General features: G+C 39.5%; 1 protein-coding gene and 1 long non-coding RNA gene across 12 annotated transcripts in view; one reads left to right on the top strand and one right to left on the bottom strand.

The window, feature by feature from the left end:
• The window catches only part of LOC127365400 (uncharacterized), a 177,316-nt gene that overhangs the window by 15,106 nt on the left and 140,875 nt on the right, over positions 1–21,335 (top strand). The window contains exon 1 of one of the 2 annotated variants that reach the window (XR_007885203.1): positions 6,463–6,683. The exons of the other annotated variant lie outside the window; for it this stretch is intronic. This is a non-coding gene — a long non-coding RNA (uncharacterized LOC127365400). Of the gene's footprint in view, positions 1–6,462; positions 6,684–21,335 lie in introns of those variants that run through there. 2 annotated transcript variants of the gene reach the window in all.
• Positions 552–21,335, bottom strand: part of dgkh (diacylglycerol kinase, eta) — a 58,320-nt gene continuing 37,536 nt past the window's right edge. For 4 of the 10 annotated variants that reach the window (XM_051403201.1, XM_051403197.1, XM_051403192.1 and 1 more), the window contains 15 exons: positions 21,041–21,172; positions 17,260–17,394; positions 17,021–17,138; positions 16,823–16,933; positions 16,167–16,263; positions 15,089–15,196; positions 13,099–13,212; positions 12,873–13,007; positions 12,568–12,728; positions 12,351–12,456; positions 11,487–11,579; positions 11,169–11,288; positions 10,831–10,936; positions 8,982–9,112; positions 552–4,473 (listed from right to left, as the gene is read on the bottom strand). In XM_051403201.1, the coding sequence (XP_051259161.1) occupies positions 4,387–4,473; positions 8,982–9,112; positions 10,831–10,936; positions 11,169–11,288; positions 11,487–11,579; positions 12,351–12,456; positions 12,568–12,728; positions 12,873–13,007; positions 13,099–13,212; positions 15,089–15,196; positions 16,167–16,263; positions 16,823–16,933; positions 17,021–17,138; positions 17,260–17,394; positions 21,041–21,172 (1,754 nt within the window). In that variant the 3' untranslated portion in view covers positions 552–4,386. Of the gene's footprint in view, positions 4,474–8,654; positions 8,733–8,981; positions 9,113–10,830; positions 10,959–11,168; positions 11,289–11,486; positions 11,580–12,350; positions 12,457–12,567; positions 12,729–12,872; positions 13,008–13,098; positions 13,213–15,088; positions 15,197–16,166; positions 16,264–16,822; positions 16,934–17,020; positions 17,139–17,259; positions 17,395–21,040; positions 21,173–21,335 lie in introns of all 10 variants that reach the window. The other 6 variants (XM_051403195.1, XM_051403196.1, XM_051403194.1 and 3 more) reach the window with 6 other exon arrangements.

The raw sequence follows: 21,335 nt of genomic DNA, 5'->3' as shown, positions 1-21,335 counted from the left end.
TTAAAAATAAAATTACTGCTTTTGTTTTTAAGTGAGAAAGAAGGGCCATCAGAAATCAAATGGATGTAGACTTTTACAATGAATTAAATTAAATCAAATAAAACAGCATTTTGGTCTTTGTCTTTGGCCTCTCTAGGTAATCTAGTCCACATTTGACAAGTCTAGGTATAGTGTTTTTTTATCTGGACCTTGTCCAAAGAGGTCTAAGTGTGGGGAAAAGAGTAAAATCTCCCTTTTAGCATTTAGAATAAAGTTTTCACAAATTTGAAAGTGGGTTTCAGACAGAGTTAAGACCTTAGCTAAAGCTATTGTAACAGTAAGAGGAGCAAAGAAAAACCATACCTAACCATATAACCTAATTCTAACCCCTAACCCTTAAACCCTGTCTTAACCCTCAAACAGCCCTTTAATATTTATAGCATTTTGGTCCCCACAAAGCTGTAGGTCCCCATAAGTATAGTGGGCTCCCAATTTTTAGACCCCACCAATATAGTAAAGGATAGATTATTTTCCTAAAAGTGAAATCAAATAAGAATGAGGCAGAAACATGCTGCATATGTATTTGGTTTTATTGAAGAAGAGAGATATGAACAGGTAGCCTACTTTAAGGCACCTTAAAAATTTACAACAAAAGCTGAACCATTTATTTATTCAGAATACAAAAATACACATCTCAGTGACTCCAAATTGTAATAAATAGTTAACCATGCATTCTAACCATAAAAAGGCACAGAAAACAGTCACTTAGTAGTCATAAAAATGATCAACTACTTTACCAAAATCATCCAGATAGTAATACAGGTGACAACTGTAACATTATATTCCAAATGTGAAAACACAATACACACCATATCATTTAACCTTAGGCAATAAATATGCAAATATTTTTTATACCTACATATATATTCTTAAAAATGAAAACTGTGCCATTGTAAACATAATGTAAACAAATGAAACTCACTCTTCTCCCATTACTTTGGGAGCCATGTCAAAGACTATGTTATCCTGTCTTTCTCAGATCCTTGCATGGGTTTCGTTGGTTTTTTGAAAACCAGGCAGTTTGCAGCAATATTTACAGACCACTGGGAAACACAGCGAAGGGAGAGAGGTGGCTACTTCCACTTTGTATGGAAAGGTCAAGCATTCTGGACTCTGGGGCCACAATGCTTGAGATTGAGTGAACCCTATATCCAGAGGTTCTGGCCAAATGTCATCCGATAGTTAACAATGAGTCTGAACTAGTAAATAAATGAAAGGCAAAGTTCTGTCCATGGGACTAAATGATCTTCAGTCAGGCAGAGGTGCAACAAAATGGGAAAGAGTCTCTGATGATTATAAATGTGTGGTTTATACCTAACACCAATCTTTGGTTATGAGTTCCAGGGCCAACATTAGTATGTATGTGATAATGATTTATAGACTTAGATTTCTGCATGCCAATGAGCAACACTCCACTATACTGAACACAACTGACATAAGCAGCAGTAAAATCGTGCTGATTGATGTGTGAGTCTGGGACTGAAGACGTGTAATAGATTGCCCCCTGTTGGAATTTTAAAGACAATACATGACTACTGTCAATTCAGCCCCTTAATCACAACACATTCTATCATAATTTAGAATTTAAAAAGATTTTAGCACTCAATATTTAGGAGGAAAAAATTAAATTGGTTTTTAAACAAATTACTCTGAGAGGGAAGGATTGAAACCAACATACAAGCAGCAAATTATACTCCAAAGGGGAAAACTAAATTATCAGAGTTGAAATGACATGATAAAATGAGTTGGCAATGGTAAGTTCACAATTGCTGATAAGGTACAATATGCATGTTGTAGTAGACACACCCAAACGCACACAAATACATTGTGATACATATTAACACAACAGTCATGTCTGCCATTCTACTCATTCACTGACACAATCCTGCTTTTAGAGTATCATCTTGGAAGCACGGAGGAGCAAAAACTACAAACTAGTGAACCGCTGGAAGAAATTTGGAGTCCGTAAGAAAAAGCAGTCTGTCTACAGGGTCTTAACTTTTAAAATCTAATACCCAAAACCTTGAGGAGGAGTACATGTACATAAGAAACCCTTTTGAGGTTTTTCCCGCACTGAGAAACATCATGTCAGAAAGCTGCAGAGACAGTATCAAAACAAGAGATAAAATATTGCACCATCATTAGAATACAACAGCATTAATCATGTACAAGAGATTAGAACAAAACACAATTGTTATGGTGTAATATACACAATCAAATGTGTAAGCTGTTGACAATGCATGCCATGTCAGCAATCTACAAATGCATTAGACTACAACACTTACAAACATTGTTTGCATACACTGGTATACTGTATATACAGTGCATATATATATACAAACTAAGCATCACATATAGAAATATACCCTGTAATGCCACCAGTCTTAAAAGAAACTAACAAGTAAAAGTAGTGTTCTATCAACGTCTCACTTGTAAGTTGAAGAGAAAATAAAAAGCTGCACTTGAACAATGCTATACAGACTGCAGATCAACTGCGCTATTACATATTCAAACCGATATCTAACTCCTATCCTCATTAGTGTTAAATACTGTGATCAATTGCCAAAAGTTAAAAAGTTGAGGTGAACTGTTAATTCTATGTAATGATATGAGAATTTGCACTTGCATAAAGCAAGAAGTAAAAAGTGCCTCTTAAGCATTCCTTAAAAAAAACTCAACGACCCTACAGTATATGTGGTTGGCTTCACACCAACACTTTTACTCCTTTCCTGGCTAATACTAATCCTTTTTGATAAATGGATTTAAGAACTAAGACCTAACTGTACTATAAAATTGAGAGGTGCGATTTGAACAAAGTCATCTGGGATGGGTTGCACCAACTGATCTTTACTAAGCTTGGTCCTGACTGCTAAGTCGGTCTTTGTTAAGCCCGGTCCGTAGAATGGACTTTATGTCGGTTGCACCAACCAGACTTTAGCCTAGTCTTAAATACGCCCCATCTTAGTGATGCCATGTGAATGCCCACGCAACTATGGCTGTTGTCTATCCTACATCGGTAACAATCTCCTGCTGTATGCTAATTTGTAGCTAATCATTTGTGATTTGTGGCAGCATTATGGAGGATAAAAGAAAAGGAAAATGCAACCTCAAAAGCAAACAATGATTGTTCAGACTCAGACAGCCTTAATTCAGACAATGATGTATGGAAAAGGGTAAAGACAATCTGAGCAAGGCAAAGGAAGCCATTTCTTTAAGAAAAATCCACCTAACTGGCGGGGTCCTCCACTGAAAACGTCAATTTATAGTGATTTATAAAGTGATTTTGAATTTTACACCTGCTTCTAGGTAGATTTACGCTGGTCTTAGCAAGAAGAAGGCTTAAGTCAGATGGTGCAACTGCTGTAACTATCAGGGCGGACTTACAATGCCGAGTTACAATAGACCTTGCTTAATATCAGGCGTATGCCCTGTTGGTGTGACCGACCAGATGATTTCTTCGACATTCACTTTGGTACAGATTTTCACTCCACATATTCATACCCCGTCGACAGCTTTTTAAAAACTTCTTATGTCTACCAATAAAGCACGATTTACACTATAAATGAATGAAAATATGGCACTTATCACACAAATCTTAGACACGCCATTGTCATGCAAACAGAATAAATTAAAGCTAGAAAAAAACTTGATTTAGACCAAAAAGGATGCTTTCAGTAGTAACAAATGGCATCATAATACTTAAGTCATGTAAAACTTGTTCAAGTGTTATTTTGCACACAAAAAAAATCAAGACACTAATCATGCAATTAAACATATGTAAAAGTTGAGCAAGCATAGCATGCGACAGTATGCTACTGTTTTCAGACACCACGCCTACCAGATTCCCAACTAGACTGATGTTACAAGTTCATCCTCTCTGTCTTCACTCAACAGACACTTTCCTTAATGCATCTGCAGCTCTGTAAAGTGAGGCAGAGATCCAGCAAACATCCCATTTTTACACACTACCAAACCCAAACTCATGGAAGTCCTGGTTTTGCTACTAGTTTGTTAACTCCGACAAGTCAACTGTCAACAGTATGGTTAGTTGCATACCTGATTGTGTGCTATGAATTGATATTAACTTAGAAATGGCTTTTATTGTAAAGATCCATGACTTCCTTTTGCACTTCCATCGGCTTTCTTGACTGTCATTTTGGCACCAAAGCACAAACAAACACACTAATGTATCTTGTTAACAACATCACAAAGGCTTTCTCAGCAGGGGGATACAAATCCAGCTGTCCTTGAATACCTATCTCCTTCACTGCCTACGGTGCTCCCAATCTGTCCCACTGATGTAAGGGGAATGTTTGTTTCCCCTCTCGGGTAGCGTCTGCTTCCGGGTTAGAGGTCAACCATGGAGGCCTTGGCCAGATCTTTAGTTCCCTGGAGAATTCTCTTCATATGACCCACTTTCGATATCCCCAGATCCTGACAGGAAACAAGAAGACAAACACATTAAAAACATGTAGAAAGACGTCTTGCAAGTAAAGCACACACTGGCCTTTAGGGCGATGCATTGTGTAACTGACATCATTCAGACAAGTTTCAAGATAAACTAGCAACTTTATTAGCCATGATAGTGGTTGATGACCACTTTGGTCCAGAATGAAATAACTCGACAGCTTTCAGATGGACTGCAATGAAATCTTGTACCCATATCCAGGAGAGTGTCCACAGGTTGAAGCCTAATGACTGGTGATCGTCTGACTTTTCACCATGAGGTTGGTAAATGTCTCCACAACTACATGACATTTTGTGCAATATGAAATATAATATTCATAGGTCATCCTGCACACTGGACCTTAAAGACTTTACACTGAAAAATGCAACTCCACAGCTGCTGTCTAATTTTGATTCAAATGCTGGTCAGTTATGATCGCATGGAAGTACACAACATCATATTTTTCCAACTAAGCCCAGCCCATCTCCATCCAGTGAGCAGAACAGAAAAATGGAAATACAGTTACCAAAAACTTGAAGCAACCAAATCTGCTAATTTTGGCAGAAATATGTTGTTCCTGTTGGACACTGTCACTTATATTAAAGAGACTGTTTGAGAAAATCCGTTTTAATTGAAATGTGATGCTCCAAGCACTACTTTTGCCAAACTTGTGTGAGGTTTGTGTGGTTATTTTGGTTGCATAAGATTTAATGAAGTGCCAGTGGATCTGTGTGTAATCATGGCTTGATAAACTCCAATAGACCAATGATTCTAAACAAGGTTCTGTTCCATTTAGGTCAAACAGAGTCAGGGGGCTGCCATTGTACATGTTGGCTCACTGGAAAAGGTTCTGCTACACTAAATGGAACCAAACCTTATTTAGTATTATTCGTAGCACTTGTGTTTACCCTACTATTTCATGTCAAAATGGCTGCTGTGAATATAGATTATCTCTTTTATCTTTTCATCATCTTAAAATTATTTCCTTGATTAATCGTTCATTCATTTTACACTGTAAGAAATTGTAAAATATTTCCATTACAATTTCCCAGAGCACAAATTCGTATATTCAAGTTCCTTGTTTTGTCTAACAGTATAAAATCCAAAGATGTTCAATTTAAATTTATAGAAAACCACCGTTTGTGAAGCTTTGCTCAAAAAAAGGCTTGATGAAGCGATGAAACATAAAATGTTATTGGATTTTAGGTTTATTGTCAAAAAATCAACTAAACATTTCTGCTTTACTTCTATTCATTATAATAAAACAGGAGAGGACACAGCAAACTGGACAAATGAGATGACTGACCAATAAATTGCAAGATCATGGAATGAGGGGCACAGATATAGACAAAATACAGGTGTGTGTGTGTGTGTGTGTCGTGTGTGTTGTCATTACACATTGGCATTTAGTTGCTGTGCACTAATGTATGTAGAGAATATATGTATATATATTTTTTAGGTATTTTTGGGGTTTTTTTATTGCCTTTATGATAGTAACAGCTGAATACAGACAGGAAAGGGGGGCAGAGAGATGGGATGACACGCACAGGGCTGCAGGTCGGATTCAAACCTGGGGCCTGCAGCAAGGACTCAGCCTCGGTGTCATGGGTCACCAGCTCTACCCACTAAGCTAACCGGGCGCCTGGGAAAATATCGTTTTAACCAACATTTTGCAGTGAAGGAAATCCAAAGGTATGTTTGAGTTACGATAATTTAGGAAATCAGTTTTCCAATAACACCGTCTGTCCACCAGAGAGCACTGACAACTTATTTTCTTCAGCACTGGGTTGTACCAGCTGTGTGTGTCACCCTCTCCACATTCAAGAGTAGGCTTAAGACGTTCCTCTTTGATAAAGCTTATAGTTAGGGCTGGATCAGGTGAGTCCTGAACCATCCCTTAGTTATGCTGCTATAGGCCTAGACTATCCCATGATGCACTGAGCTCCTCCCATCCTCTCTCTCTCTTTCTGCACTCATTCATGTCCCATTAATGCATGTTACTAACTTCACTTCTTCCCCGGAGTTCTTGTGCTTTCTCGTCTCGCAGGCTCTCATGGATCCTGGTGGAGCCTCCTGCCATGGTCCTGATTGACTGCCATTGCCAATACTCTGTCTGTCTGTCTGCTCTCTCTCTCTCTCTCTCTCTCTCTCTCTCTCTCAGACGACCACCCACCTAGAGCCGAAGGATCTGTCCTAGGTTTCTGCCTTTTAACAGGCAGTTTTTCCTTGCCCCTTGTTGCCAAGGTCTTGCTCATGGTGGTACTGTTGGGTCTCTGTAAATAATGTTATAAGGAGTTCGGTCTAGACCTGCTCTATTTGAAAAGTGTCCTGAGATAACTTCTGTTATGAATTGGCGCTATACAAATAAAATTGAATTGAATTGAATTGTAAGTTCTCTCCTAAGTGAGGGTGTAAAGTTAACCTTAGAGGCTAAGTAACTACTACTTAGTGTGTAACTAAATCAGTTACTAAAACAGAAGGTCTAAGGCAGTGGTTCCCAACCTGGTGGTCAGGACCCCCGTCAACAAAACTTCACAGAGGCCTTCTTTATTTTAGGGGTGCAAAAAATATACACAGTAGGACTATATCTCAGCATTTGGTTCACTTCTGTGTATAAAAGTAAATGTGAAATAAACTGTCTAATAGAACAATGGCCAAGCATCAGGGAAAACACTGACACTTAAGTCAATAAAGAAGTTAAAAATGATTTAAAAATACAACCCTAATACAGACAGAAAATTGCTTAAATAGAATATAATCTGCTCAAAATTCATCCAAATCACTTGTTTTATGCAAACTTCCTGCAGTTATTGTGTATTTGGATTCATTGTACAGTTTTGAATATAATATAAAATATCCATAATACATATTTTTTAGTCAGGTTGTCAGTTTACTAAATTATAGAAAAAGGGGTCCCTTAAGAAAATAGGTTGGGAACCACTGGTCTAAAGGAAGTGGCTCTCATCTATCAAAAATATTGTTTCATCACTATGGTTACTGTGCACATAAACAATAAAAAGAAAATAAAAGCAATACACTTTCTGACATGCATGAGCCACTTGGCTCTCTCTTAGATCGATACTGAAATATTGTATTAATGAATTTGGTCACTAACTATCAGTGAGTATAATTCTGTGACATTTTATGAGTTACACTACCTCTTCGTGGTGCAACTGCTTTTAGTTTAGTAATGCACAGATCACAACTTAGTTATAATGTACATTATGACTAAGTTTGAACTTACACTCAGCTGGTGCAACAGGGTACTGTTCAGTATTGTTCACAATTCTTTAATAACCAAACACATACTGTAGTAATCTAAATATGTTTGTTTATACTATGCATTTATGTTCTTATCATATTTTTTTAACTGAGATTATATTGATATCTAATATATGATATTTAAAGGGAGCCCGAATGGTTGTTCATATAGTTTCTTTAGTCATGCTCACGTTTTTCTCAACTTTCCTTTTGTACATCAACATCGTTTCCATGACAATGGTGGTATACATCTACACTTTGAGGAGGAAGGCATCACACAAACATCCCACAGATCAGAACAAATCCAAGTTGGACTGCAACTAATGATTATTTTCATCATCATTTTTCTGCCCTGTGGTCACCCTGCTGTCTCTTTCTTGCCCCCCTCAGGTCACCAGTTCATTAATAAGTGAGCAATGCTGACCAATCCTGGTGATTCTTCTCTTCTTGATTAATCGATCAGTCATTTGGTCTATAAAATATCAGAAAATGTGGAAAAATGTTGATCAGTGTTTCCCAAAGCCCAAGGTGATGTCCTCAAGTATCTTCTTTTGTCCACAACCCGAAGACATTCAGTTTAGTTTATTCTACTATCATAGAGGATTACGAAAAGCAGAACAATTCACATTTGACATTAGAATTTGGATATTATGTCTTAAAAAATTACTAAAAACAATTAATCTGTTACCAAAAAAGTTGGTAAATAACTAATAAACAGCTAATTGATTAATTGACAAATCGTCGCATCTCTAAATTCAAGTGAACATTGTGTGAGTGTGTGATCTGTGTATAAGTGTATAAAGACAGCTGTCTCTGTGAACTCCAAGAGACTGTATGTTGTTTTTTTATTTTTATGGATTAAATACGATCTGAGCTGAGCCAGTTTAAATATCACAACTAAACTCACTGGCTGAATTTGGCCCTCTGCAGTCAGCCCAGCTCAGTTTGGTCTATCCACTCCCTCCCTGTCCTGTAGGCTTCCCCTCTGCAGCAGATACACAGTGTTAGTGGGTTACAGTGAGTCTCTTTTACCAAGCAACGATCAGACAGTAGAAGCCAAGCAGAGCGATGCAGCACAGCACGACAGGTGGCAAAACAGGGAGAACAACTAACAGGTTGAAGAGCGTAAGAAGTACAAGAGACCAAGAGGAGGCAGGAAAGAAAGAGTTGATTGTGGGTTGGACGAGAGGGTTCACAAAGATTCACTGAGGGATCAAGGTGTGTGTGTGTGTACCTTCAGGTCCCTCCTCTCCAGGTGCAGCAGCTCCGAGCCTCGGATGTCGTGTCGGATGAAGGTGTCTCTGTACTCCCCCAGACTCAGCTGTTCCAGCCAGATGCCCACCTCCTCTGTGCCCCATCTCTCCACTACACACACACACACACACACACACACACACACACGCACACACACAACATACACACGGAGCAGAACAGAGAGAGGCTCAGGGCGCCTCACAGGTATGCACGCACACACCAAAAAACTCTCACATCGTCTCTCTCACACGGCACACGTGTGAATGTGTCACCACACACAACCGCACAAATGGACACACTTTGGGGTAAATCATTGAAGGAAAAGATGGAGAAATAAAATGGAGGGAGAGCATCAGAGAGGAAGGGAAGAGAGAGAGCAGTGGCGGCAGCTGGCGGAGGAAAGGGGGGGTATTGACAATAGCCAAAGGTTGGTCAGAACAAGGCGGTGGCCAGTGCCGTTCCAGGAAGACCGGGGGGCATGCATGTCATCCACTGATATCAGAACACACAGAAAAAGTAGGAGGTAAAGGGAGACGGAAGCCCAACTAATCAGAAACCGAGAGAGGGTCTGACTGTTCAATATACATAATGTCTAAAACCATACACCCACTTAGTATGCAGCAGCAAGTGGACTGGCTGGTCATCTAGAAATCTGCTACTGACTTTTTTAATTGATTTTTTTTATTGTAAAATATGCAACAGTTTGATTCATGGTGTTCAAATGAAATATTGGATCCCTGCAGGCATTCCCTTGGTGCAGCCTTGTTCTTCTCCTGCCTTTACGCCTTCTGAAGGCCTGTTGTACAACTGGAGGAGAGCATGAATGGAGGGGATGGGGTGTGAATTGATGGTTAGGGTCACACTGTGGGATAAAAGACCTCCAACATGCACACACATCCTTTATGTTTCTACCAGGGGATTACGGTGCAGTAATACCTTTATGCAAGGGTTGTAATAAGATGGTAGTGAAACGGTAACACTGAGGACTGCTGGCAGAAGTTTTTTTTTGTGTGAATGTGCATCTTCATTGTTTGTAATTGTGTTAAGTTTAAGCACAGTATCGATGAATGAATGAAGGATGGTAGCTAACTGTTCTGGTTGTTATTAGTGGAAGAATATAATAATCTGAGTATGAAATGTGAAACAAAACCAAGTTAAAGTCCCCCTCCAGTCATAATCAGTGTTTGTTCTTGTTCCTACAGCGTGCTGTCTGAATGCTGTCTGTGCAGAGTTTGACACTAGAAGGATGTTTTCACATTCATCTGCTGAAAGTGGAAAGTTTCTCTGAGCTCATTGAAAATCCAATTTTAAGGGGCGGGGCCTACCAGCAGGATTTGTGACATCACAAATAGTCAGGAAGTCAGTCCTGGTCCAGTATCAACTTGTACAGTGTGATGTAGAAACTTGAAGCCACCAGTGCACATCCACTGAGAATGGACTTTACAGTGAAGTAGGAGACATCTTGTGTCCAGCAGGAAAACTTTAGAAATCAACAACATTTGTATATTCAGAGATTCTGGAAGTTTTAATGAGGCAGAAGGAGGAGATTACTGTTTAAGAATTTTTCATTTAAATTAGACTTTTTTGTATATGTCTTAATACATGTCTGGAGGGGATCTTTAAACTTAATTTAAAATTAGTCGAGCCACAGAAATATTTGAGCTTTTGTCCTTCAGTGCATTTTGATTTGATGCCACTAACCAGCAGTAACAATCATCATATATTTTGAGACCGACAAATAAATAATATTCCTGGTTAAAGCCCCATGGCAGATGGGACAGACGGAATGATTCCCCATCCTGCTGATGGAAAAGTGGACACAGCCATACCTGACTGAGGGCTCGTCTTCTTTGCTGCCTTCTCCTTCTTGAACTTGGGCACTATGCGAAACATGCTGCTGCGACTGTTCCTCTTGCCGTAACCCAGAGAGTGTTCCTGGTACATAAGCACAGTCAACCTATAGCATTTCATTTAGCTACTCAGCTCTCCCGTTGCCTGGAGCCATGTTACGCATAAAGACATACAGATTAAGTGTGCACATAGCTCTTACTGTTATGAGGGGCAGGAGTACACAATGTTGGTAATGTTACATGTTTTATAGAAATACTACACAGAAATGTGTGTGCACGTGTTCATCTGTGTGTGAGTGTTTGCTGAGGCTGCTTACCTCCTCATCATTGGGCTGCAGTATATGGTAGAGCCAGGGGATCTCTCCCAGTTTGCCCAGTTCCAGCTCCACACTCTGCAGAGCATTGGACAGCTGCTCCTCCTCTGGTGGGTCCAGTTGCTGCAAGGGGGGAAAACACAGGCCAGGATCAACTAAACGCATCATACTGTAAGGACAATTACTAAAATACGAGTTATACTAAACTAGAAGCATCCTTTAACGCTGCAGTATGGTTGAAACATTAAATAATATGGAGTAGAAGTAAAAGAAAGTAATTAACACAACGATAAAGTCTCTTTTACAACCATAATAACTCACCAGAGAGACTCGGCCCAACAGAAGTGACTCTGTCTCGTTGTACAGAGCCTTAACAGTGCTGGCCACCTCTATAGCTGTGTTTCTCGTCAGACTCTAGAAACAGGACACAACACTTATATAGTAAATAGCACACTGAGCATTTCAATAGCTTAGCTGCAGTTCAAAAGAGGTTCAGTCTAATGAGTCATTTTTAATATGCAGCAACATATTAAAACAATCAAAGTAAGTGTTCTGTTAAAACAAGCTACACTGCAGCTAAAACAGATGTTTTCACATTCATCTGCTGAACGTGGAAAGTTTCTCTGTGCTCACTGAAAATCTGATTTTAAGGGGCGGGGCCTACCAGCTTGTGTGAAATGAATAAGATTGCATATTGTGTTTTTAATGTGGAAATTATACTTTCTTCTCTTGTAGGAAAAACATTTCAGACACACATTATTGTTCCAAGAAGACTATTTTTATATGTGTAATACATGTCTGGAGGGGATCTTGAATTAAACTTTCACTAATTGCTAAATTACAAAATAACATAAAATTTAACAAAATGACATAATTTTTGGCAATTTTAATTACAATATTTGAACCTACTTCTACATAAAACCCCACCAGGTAATGGTGCTAAAATACACATTTTCATATCTACATTTTTGATTTTAATTTTGTTAGACTACTGCTTAAATCTTAGCTGTGAATAAATGACTAAACTGATGAACAGGTAACCTGCCTACAATATACGTCCTCTTTGCACTCTCTATAAATTGGCCTTTTCAGTTTGTCAGGCTGTGAAGGACTCTCTCTGGCTTTAAAAAGGTATTAGCGACTAGAAAGATATTTCAATATCGTGCTATTGTGTTGATAGCTAACCTCTGGGAACTTGGGGTGTGTTTTGTTGATGGCGTGAGATGCGGCATTAACAGCATGAGCCAGCTCCTGCTCTAACAGCCCATTGGTCTTTGCAGCCTCACATATCCTGTGATTGGACAGAGCAAACATCAGGAGGACAATTTATGACAATGAAAAAAAACGGTATTCTTTATAGATCTGTAAAAGCCTGTGGATAATCATGGCAGCACATGTTTACCTTGTAATGAGCTCCTCTGCAGCTCTGGCGCACATCTGCACCAGGGCGGCCTCCTCCTCTGTAGCCAGATCCACAGACTGCTGTGGGTAGAGGTGAGGCCGCAGAGGAGGCTTATCATACTTTAATTTGTCCTCCCATGACTTCAGTGTGTTCTCAAACGCCTGCAGGGGGAATCAAAGGATATATCACGTAAAGCTTTGTCCACCCTCCTCACTCAGGTTCATCTAATTCTCCACACTTTCCACTTTCTCCTACTGCTCTTCACTGAGCTCCACTCTGCTTTCCCCTCCCTCCCTCTTTCTCACCCGGTCTCTGGTGAGCATCTGAGCTCTGTTCTTGTGTTGGATCTTGATGACTCCAGGTGGCTGGATCCAGGCCTCGCCGTCCACCTGAATGGGAACCCCCTCATCACCCAGGATAGTAATCTTCACTGTTCGACACTGATTCGGGCAGAGAGGCTTGGATTAGTTGTACATATTTATTTATGTATAGTTATTTTATTTTCATAGAATTTGTAGTGTGTGTTCTGACCTGTGCTATGCGGTGGTGTTGCAGTTTAATGACTCTGGACACGGCCATCTGCATGCTCCCAAACACAGCCACAACCTCCAGGATCTTGTCATCAAATGATGGGGCACAGAAGATCTGCACAGCACAATAATGACATTCAGTAACTTTGCATACCATATAACCAATCATTTAAATAAAGATTTTAATAAAGAATTAGGCTGGTTACATTGATGTTATGGAGTGAAGTGATCTTGCATATTGCAAATATTCTTCATACTTAATACTCTGATCTTTTGCACATTCCTGCACAAACTGTACAACATATTGTACATATTGTCTGTTATTGTCTTTATAATATTTTTTCTATTTATTCTTCTTTGACTTGCAGTATTTGTTTCTTTATATTTTTCTTGTTCTATGTTTATTGTTATGCACTAATATACGTAAATTCCTTGTATGTGAAAACCCACCTGGCCTACCCTGATTCTAATTTTGAGTTTCTGAGACAAAGGTAAACTATATCCCTTATATAGAATGAACTTATATTTAAGTACTGATTAATGAATAAATATGTGAATTTTTAGCCCTGATGGCACAACTGTAAAATAGGCCTATTAATAAATGCCATCTAAATTGGTCAATTTTTCTATAAAAATCTAGGAAATCTTACTTAGAAAATTTACTTTTCTCTGACTGGTTCAAACTAAATCCTAGGAGAAAGTGAAATATTTGATCTATTCTATTAAGGCAGAAGTCCAGTGTAGAGCACAAGTAGAGGCCTGTATTGGTTAGAAAAAACACAATTAGATATTTTGCCCAAATAATTCAGCTGTAGTCTATGGCACAAAGGATAAGCTTTATAAGACTTTGGCTCCACAGCAAATAGCAGGGTAAATTCACTGCTGCTTCTGGTCTGTTCATGACATTTATTGACAAAACGACAAATATAACATATCACCAGCCTTATCCTTTCATGTTATTGTGACAGGAAGGAGTTGTAAACCAATATATATGTCTTTCTTCTACATTTGTAAAAAATGGCCTCAAAAGGAGACGTTCTGCCCTGTCAGCTCAGTTTAGCTGGATCCTGGATGACAAATGAATTGTTTCTGAAAGAAGAGGTTCCCAACAAATCTGGTATTGATCTCAGCCAGCAAACTGCCTGTGAAAAGGTCAAAGCAATGTGGAGTCAGCATCTGCCCAAGTACATACAGAGACACTCAGCAAAAATAAAATTGCTGAATAGGTAACATTTGATGAAATGCTCAAAGAACATGATAGATGTGTTGTCATGTGGGGTAAGGCCACTAGATGGAAACCAAAACACGTTAAGAAAGAAGTTGTGCTGCATTCAGTGCTACAGTAGAGGTGGTAACATGTTGATAAGCGAGATCTCTCCCTTTATCAATGTGTATTACAACTATATTTTCAAATAAACTCAAACCCTTACTACAGATGAGCTGCAATGTGTAAAAATGTACAACAAAACAGGTACGATAGCTTTTTCTGACACAAGGACAAAACTTTGACTGTATTGTACATCTCTGTGTATGTGTGTGTGTGTGTGTGTGTGTGTGCATGTGCATGCTGACTAAGTTTAACTAAATGTCCTATCCCTGTTGCAGTTTCCACCTCTCCAGCTGAACAGTTACATAACGCCAAATGCACATACTATATGTGTGTTCAAGGGTAACCTCTGCAGGGGCTCGCTAAGGGGTGTGTGTGTTTGTGTGTGTGCAAACTGTCTCTTATCCCTCAGCAGCCCTTGTGCTCTGAGCCTTAAACAAACAAGCATGACTATCTCTCTACCCATTCCTCCCCCTGCCTCCTGGCTACCAGGGTCTTGTTAAACCAGGATCCAGGCTGTCAGTCCATAGTTAACATCAGAGAGAAAGGTGGAGAGACAGAAAAAGAGAGGTGGAGCCTCCATCCAGGAGTATGGCCACCTCCAGCAGGATGGAACATTATACAGAGTTGGTGTGAGCATGTAGCGTGCTGTAAATGTACTCACATCGTCCTCCTTGGTGCCGCCCCAGAAGTTGGTCCCACCTGCGTAGCTAGGAATGTTTAACACTGCGATCCCCTGAAGGCTAGGCAGGGGGATGTACTGGCCATCACACTGCAGAACACAATGACCAAGCAGAGCTCAGCGCAGGTATTGGTTTTTAAGGTTTAGATTATTAAAGACATAAACTTTAAAATGTCTTCTGAAGACAACCTATATCCACAGAGCCTTCACTCTCTGATAAACAGCCTGGTTCTGCATTAGAAAGGTATGCAGTAAGAACAAACAAAGAACTAATAGAACAATGAGACCAAACGCTGAATTTGTTAAAAAGCAAGCATATGTAAGTATGTAAAAAAATTTAAAAATACATAATACAGAGAATTGTATAAAAAATCCCTATAAATACAGGAAATAATCTCAAAATTCATCCAATTCTCTGCTTTTCCACAAACTTCCTGCAGTTATTGTGTTCACTTTTTGGGTTCATTGTACAGTGTATCAGTGTTACTGTTATGCATTGAATATAATATGAAATATCCATAAAATGTGTCACTTAGTCAGGGGTTGTCAGGGAAAAAGGTTGGGAACCACCAGCCTATAGTAGATTTAAAGGTGTCCAATTTATTATTTACTATTATTTATGACTAGTTTTACTTTTCACAGCGTAGTGTTTCAGTACCTGGTTTAATTTCAAGTTGGATGACATCAATAAAAGGCTCTCCTACTCCTGACTAGATGAGCACTGTGCCCACTTTCACTGGGAAGCGTGGCAGTTGTTGTTTCTCCGGAGCACTCCAAATCAGTCTCTAAATAAATCTGAGGTGAGAAATCGGCCAGGCAGTTGCAGAATCATGCTTCACCTTACACCTACAACCCTTAGATTAAATAGTGTATCAAGAGATTTGAGAGTGCTGAGAAGTGGCGAGTCACATCCTCATCTAAATTACTCCCCGCTGTTTGCTGATTGCCTGAGTCTGTATATTTCCAGTAGATTTTAGGCTAAAGCAAGATACAGTCGGGCGTTGCAAGTTGTACGTACAGTTTAAAGGCGAGTGTACTGTGCTGTTCTTTGCCTTCTCACCTCTAGCTGGACCTTCTGCTCCAGGTTCTTGTAGGTTCTCTGCAGAAGCTCCTTCGTGCCCAAAACACCATACCACATCATGTTCTTGGTACGACTCCTGTGTAGGAGCAGAAGTGAGATTAACAGTGTGGTGAAAAAGGAAAGGGTTGTGAAATTAACTGAAAACCCCTTGTTGTCTTAGCACTGATTTCTAAAAAGTGCAGCTATAAACCAGCCAGATACTAGTAAATGTTTCTCATCTGCTCACATAATAATAATAATAATAATAAAAAAATATTTTATTTATAAGCTTTTTTAAAAAAAAAAAAAAAAAAATAAAAAAAAAAAAAAAAAAAAAAAAAAAAAAAAAAAAAAAAAAAAAAAAAAAAAAAAAAAAAAAAAAAAAAAAAAAAAAAAAAAAAAAAAAAAAAAAGTTTTTTTTTTTAAATTAAAAAATAAAAGAGGAAGAAAAAAAAATAGGGGGGGGGGGGGGAAAGAAAAGGGGGAGGGGGGGGGAAAAAAAAAAAAAAACCCCCCGGCCCGGGTGGGGGGGGGGGGGGGGGGGGGGGGGGGGGGGGAAGGGATGGTCTATGGCATGTGTGTAAGCATTACTAGGGGATTATAGCCTACAGTGATTATATTTCTCTTTTTAAGAGAGTACAGGAAATGTGTCTCACCTGCATTTCTCTGGATGCTCCTCTCGCTTGTTGTTGAACTCTAGGGAGATCTTGGCATCCAGGCCGATGCCAAAGTAGTTGTTCATCACACACTTCTCCATGTAGCCCTCTCTGGGTGAGAAAAACAGCCGTGCAGTCAGACAAACAGTCAGTAAACTGGACATAGTAAGGAGACACACAACAAGTTCCAGCTCTTACAGTGAGTCGAGGTCGGGGTCGATGAAGGGTGTGGCACCAAAGGGGTCGATGTTAGCCAGCAGCATCTTGCTAATGATGGAGCTCCCAGCGATGGAGGCAGCCAGACCAGCCCGCAAGCCTGCACGACCACACAAAGAGACATGTCACGCAAGGCTAGGTTGGAATGTCCACGTGATCCTTGTGTGTTATGCTGAGGTCAGGTGAAGGAAAATGAGTTGTGTGCACGCTTTGATGTTTACCAGGGCAGATGATACGTGTGTTGAGCACAGGGAGGTTCTCCTTGCTGGTGGTGAAGGGGGTGATGGTGAAGGAGCCACAGGACTGGGTGCTGCGGCTCACCCTCCTCTCCGTTGGAGAACAGGGACTCTTAGCAGCTGGAGACATGGAAAGGAAAAGTCATATCACTAGCCCGCCTTTTTCTACTCAAATTGTTTTAACATTGTATATTCCTGGTTGCTTGGTGCAAACACAATGGCATTCATTTCTAATGTGATACCACACACTCATCCCACCAGGGGGCATAACAAGAACTGCAACTGCTATGAATTAGTAGGGCTTTCATATCAGGAGGAAATTGAACAAACATATAGTAAATGCCTTCTGAGTGAACAATAATCCACATAATCAAGTTGACAGTCAGTGGTTGAGTTTTGTGACATTCATTCTTATTTATACACAGCTCAACACTGTCCAATTAACTACTGAATTAATTACACTTAACAGTAGGACTTCTGGTAGTGGATTCTGGCATTCAGAATAAAAGCAGGAAATTATAAAAGCCAGTAGGTAGAGATGAGCTAATACACTATTATCCATACTCTGAGTGGGCTGAGCTGAGCTGAACTGGAAGTTGTACATTTAAGCCTGTATTTGATACGATTGATCAGAAGTTGCTCTCTTTGTTGGATAACCATTTACAGAACAGCCTCAGAATTGAGCTTCAGAGCAATGTCTTTTAATCACAAGAGTAACAGAACTATTTACAGAACATTTAAATAAAAGTTGCTAATTATTTGTTAGGAAACAGATATTGACACTTGACACATACTTGTTACAGGCGAGTATTTGCTCCGCTCAACACTAGTAACACAGTAATCTCTCCCTCTCCTCTTGTAATTTTAGGGAAAGGTGTAGGGTAACAGGAGTGTTTTGACATGTGGGCAGTTTTTGTTATTTTTTGTCAGTTTATATTCTTGAAGCTGCTTTTACTCTAAGAAAATTGGGGGCTAAGTTTTATTGTTGTTGATGTTAGAGCCCGACTGTTACATCGGTCAACCGTTATTGACCTATTATACACATTTTGGCATTGTGAAAACTGTTATATATTCAATTTTATATTTTATATATATTATATATATATATATAATGCAAAAAAAAAAAATACTTGAGGTGGTATTTTGGTGTCACTGCAAAGTTTATCCAGCAGAGTGCACTGTGATTTACAATACTGTGGCAAACAGCACAGAGTAAGAGAGAAGCAGCTCTCAGCAATGTCAATTAGAATTGGTTGACAATTTGTTAAATTATATATAAGATTTGAAAGATTATTCAAATGAAATATTCCTTAATTAAGTTATTTGCAGCATTTGCATTGTCATATTGGTGCACAATCCACATAGAAAAAGTATATTTTCATTCCAGCTCAAAAAGTCTCTATATTGGCCGACCTATCTGTAATTTATGAACTTTTCCTCTCTAAAATCAGTCTCAAAAAAATCCCATATAGGTCAGGCTCTAATTGCTGTGCATGTACCAAACTGAATTTGTCAGAAAATCATTAGGATTTAACTAGGGCTGGGCTAGGCTTTTTTTAAACTATTCTTATTATTTGGAAAGTCTGTTGCTCACTTTCTCTGAATACACATCCAGACAAACCATGGGTCACAGTAGGGGAGTGGAGGGAGGCTTCGGCAGACTACGTTGGATGCAGCGTGTGGGAGAAGTATAGATAAACAAAAGCAAGACAAGCTAACAAATGCCCCAGCGAAGTGGATAGCTTCAAACTGCAGACAGATTAGTATTGTGGAAGATAGGTATAATATATTATATTATAATATAATAGCTTCAAACTGCAGACAGATTAGTATTGTGGAAGATAGGTATAATATATTATATTATAATATAATAGCTTCAAACTGCAGACAGATCTGCAGACGGTACGTATGAGCCTCCCTCAAGACGCACCATCACAAAAGGAATGCACGAGTTGTATGAAAAGGAGAGGACTACAAAAGTGACAGCCTTACAACGTCCACCAACTGTTGCTCTCACTGGAGACTACTGAACATCGCTGGGTAACCATAGTTACCTCGGAGTTACAGTGCATTATATTGATGGACAGTGGGAGCTGCATTCACATGCTCTGACTGTAATGAAAACAGAAGAGAGACATATTGCTTGCACAGCAGTGGAACGTTTCAAATAAAGTCAGCACACTTAGCACAGATAGTGCAAGAATTATGTTAACTGCAAAAAAAAAGCCACCTATTTGTTTGAAGTGTAAAGTTGTGTATAAGTGCAAACCAAATGTTATTGTACTTTTGTTCATATAGCAGTACTTTTAAAATAAAAGTGCGCAATACACTACTTTTGAATTCGTTATTGAACTTTGCGTAACTATGCCATTTATCGCAATAAAAAATTGTAATCGTTGCCCAGCACTAGATTTAACATATATTCCAGGTGACAAATTTGCATGCTTAGTTAGGTAGTGATACACACCTCCTGAGTCAGTATAGCTTCAGCTTTCAGCAGTCATGCATTTTTCCATGTGAATGCACAATGACAGCTTCTGAACACTGTGTATTTTGCCACATAGCAACTTTTCTCACATCGACATCACGCAAATCCTCTATGGGGAAACGAATCTGTGCAAGACTGGAAGACTGGGACGCTTACTGAAAGATGGATTCGCCCCAAACCGCGAGTCACAATCCCTGCTCTTCACGTCCTCTACTTGCTCAGTGTGTCTTTTTTTATTTGTGTCCAGGTCAGGAAGGAGTAAGGAGGAAATAAGAGGAAGCAAGGAGAGGATGCGTAGCAGAGGGTTTGACTGATACCTCCTAGTCTTCCAACGGCTGGAAAATGCGTGGAAGGAAGGAAATAGCCCCATGATAAACAGGAAGAACTTCTGCCCCTAAGACAATAACACATCCTGTGGCTGATGCACACACACTTACAGAGGCACACTAGACGTTTACACTCAGTAACATGCATGTGTGTCCACATACAAAGCTTCACATATTCACACACACATAAACAGACTTTATGGCTGCCCAACCAGCATGGTGTCGACAGGTACAATCATTTATTATTATAGAAAGTTCTCCATTGCCACAGACGGCTGTGGAGACCAGAGATGGAGAGATAAACAGCTTAGCCTGGAGCAAGAGGTGGAACATCACAGGAGAGCAAGCTTTCTCCTGCACTTTTACCACTAATCCTTGAGTTTATTTATGACAGGAAACATGATTTGCGTCAGCAGCACTCTTTTTCCATTAGCTATGTGTCTGCTTTTCTGTGGTGCAAGAAGTGCAATGTCCACAAGGTGGCAACATATAAATCCTGTGTGACCTCGTATTGCATCTATGCTCTTCAAAGTAGAATAATCATCTTTTAGATCTTTTTTTCAGTAACATCTTCTGTTTACCATTGACAGAGAACAAAACTGGCTTTCATATCTTTGTCTATCCCCAATGATAGGAATACCGTGGTAATGTTTTCTTCTTTCATCCACTAGCTTACTAAATTCTACTCAACTCAATGTTTGAGGCCTATCTAAAGAAGGCCTCAACCTCTAATCAAAGAAAATGTCCTTTTAAGTGACAGTCACTGGGAACAATGCCAGCTGGCCCAGTGGAAGACTTGGAAATCCGACAGGTTAAGTATTTTGGTAATGGCTCAGAATGGAAATGCATCAGGGCCAAGCAGGTAAAAGTTTTAACAGCAGGTTCACAGATTTGGAACGGGACTTGGCAGTTTAGGGATTTGAAACAGCAGAAGAAGTAGCGGTGAACTTACATGGCACTGCTTCCAGTTCCTTAGTATCCTCATCCTTCTCGCTGTCTCTGTTCTCCTCCTCGCTGTCCTTTCTGAACTCCAGGGGAGATGGCAGCTCGCTATCGTCTGTATGGGCATTCTGCTCATCGACCACTGAATGGAGGAAACACAGCAATGATAAAGACAATACAGTATGCATTACATACTTTTTTTGGCTTATTGTAACACATATTACGAGAGGAGGCAGACTCTGTGTTTACATCGATGATGCTTGGTGCTCAAACACAGTGAAACTGGATGGACAGTTTCATTTTAT

The sequence above is a fragment of the Dicentrarchus labrax genome, unplaced genomic scaffold, assembly GCF_905237075.1.
Source record: "Dicentrarchus labrax unplaced genomic scaffold, dlabrax2021, whole genome shotgun sequence".
NCBI classification, from domain to species: Eukaryota; Metazoa; Chordata; class Actinopteri; family Moronidae; genus Dicentrarchus; species Dicentrarchus labrax.
This window is presented reverse-complemented; position numbering and strand designations above follow the sequence as displayed.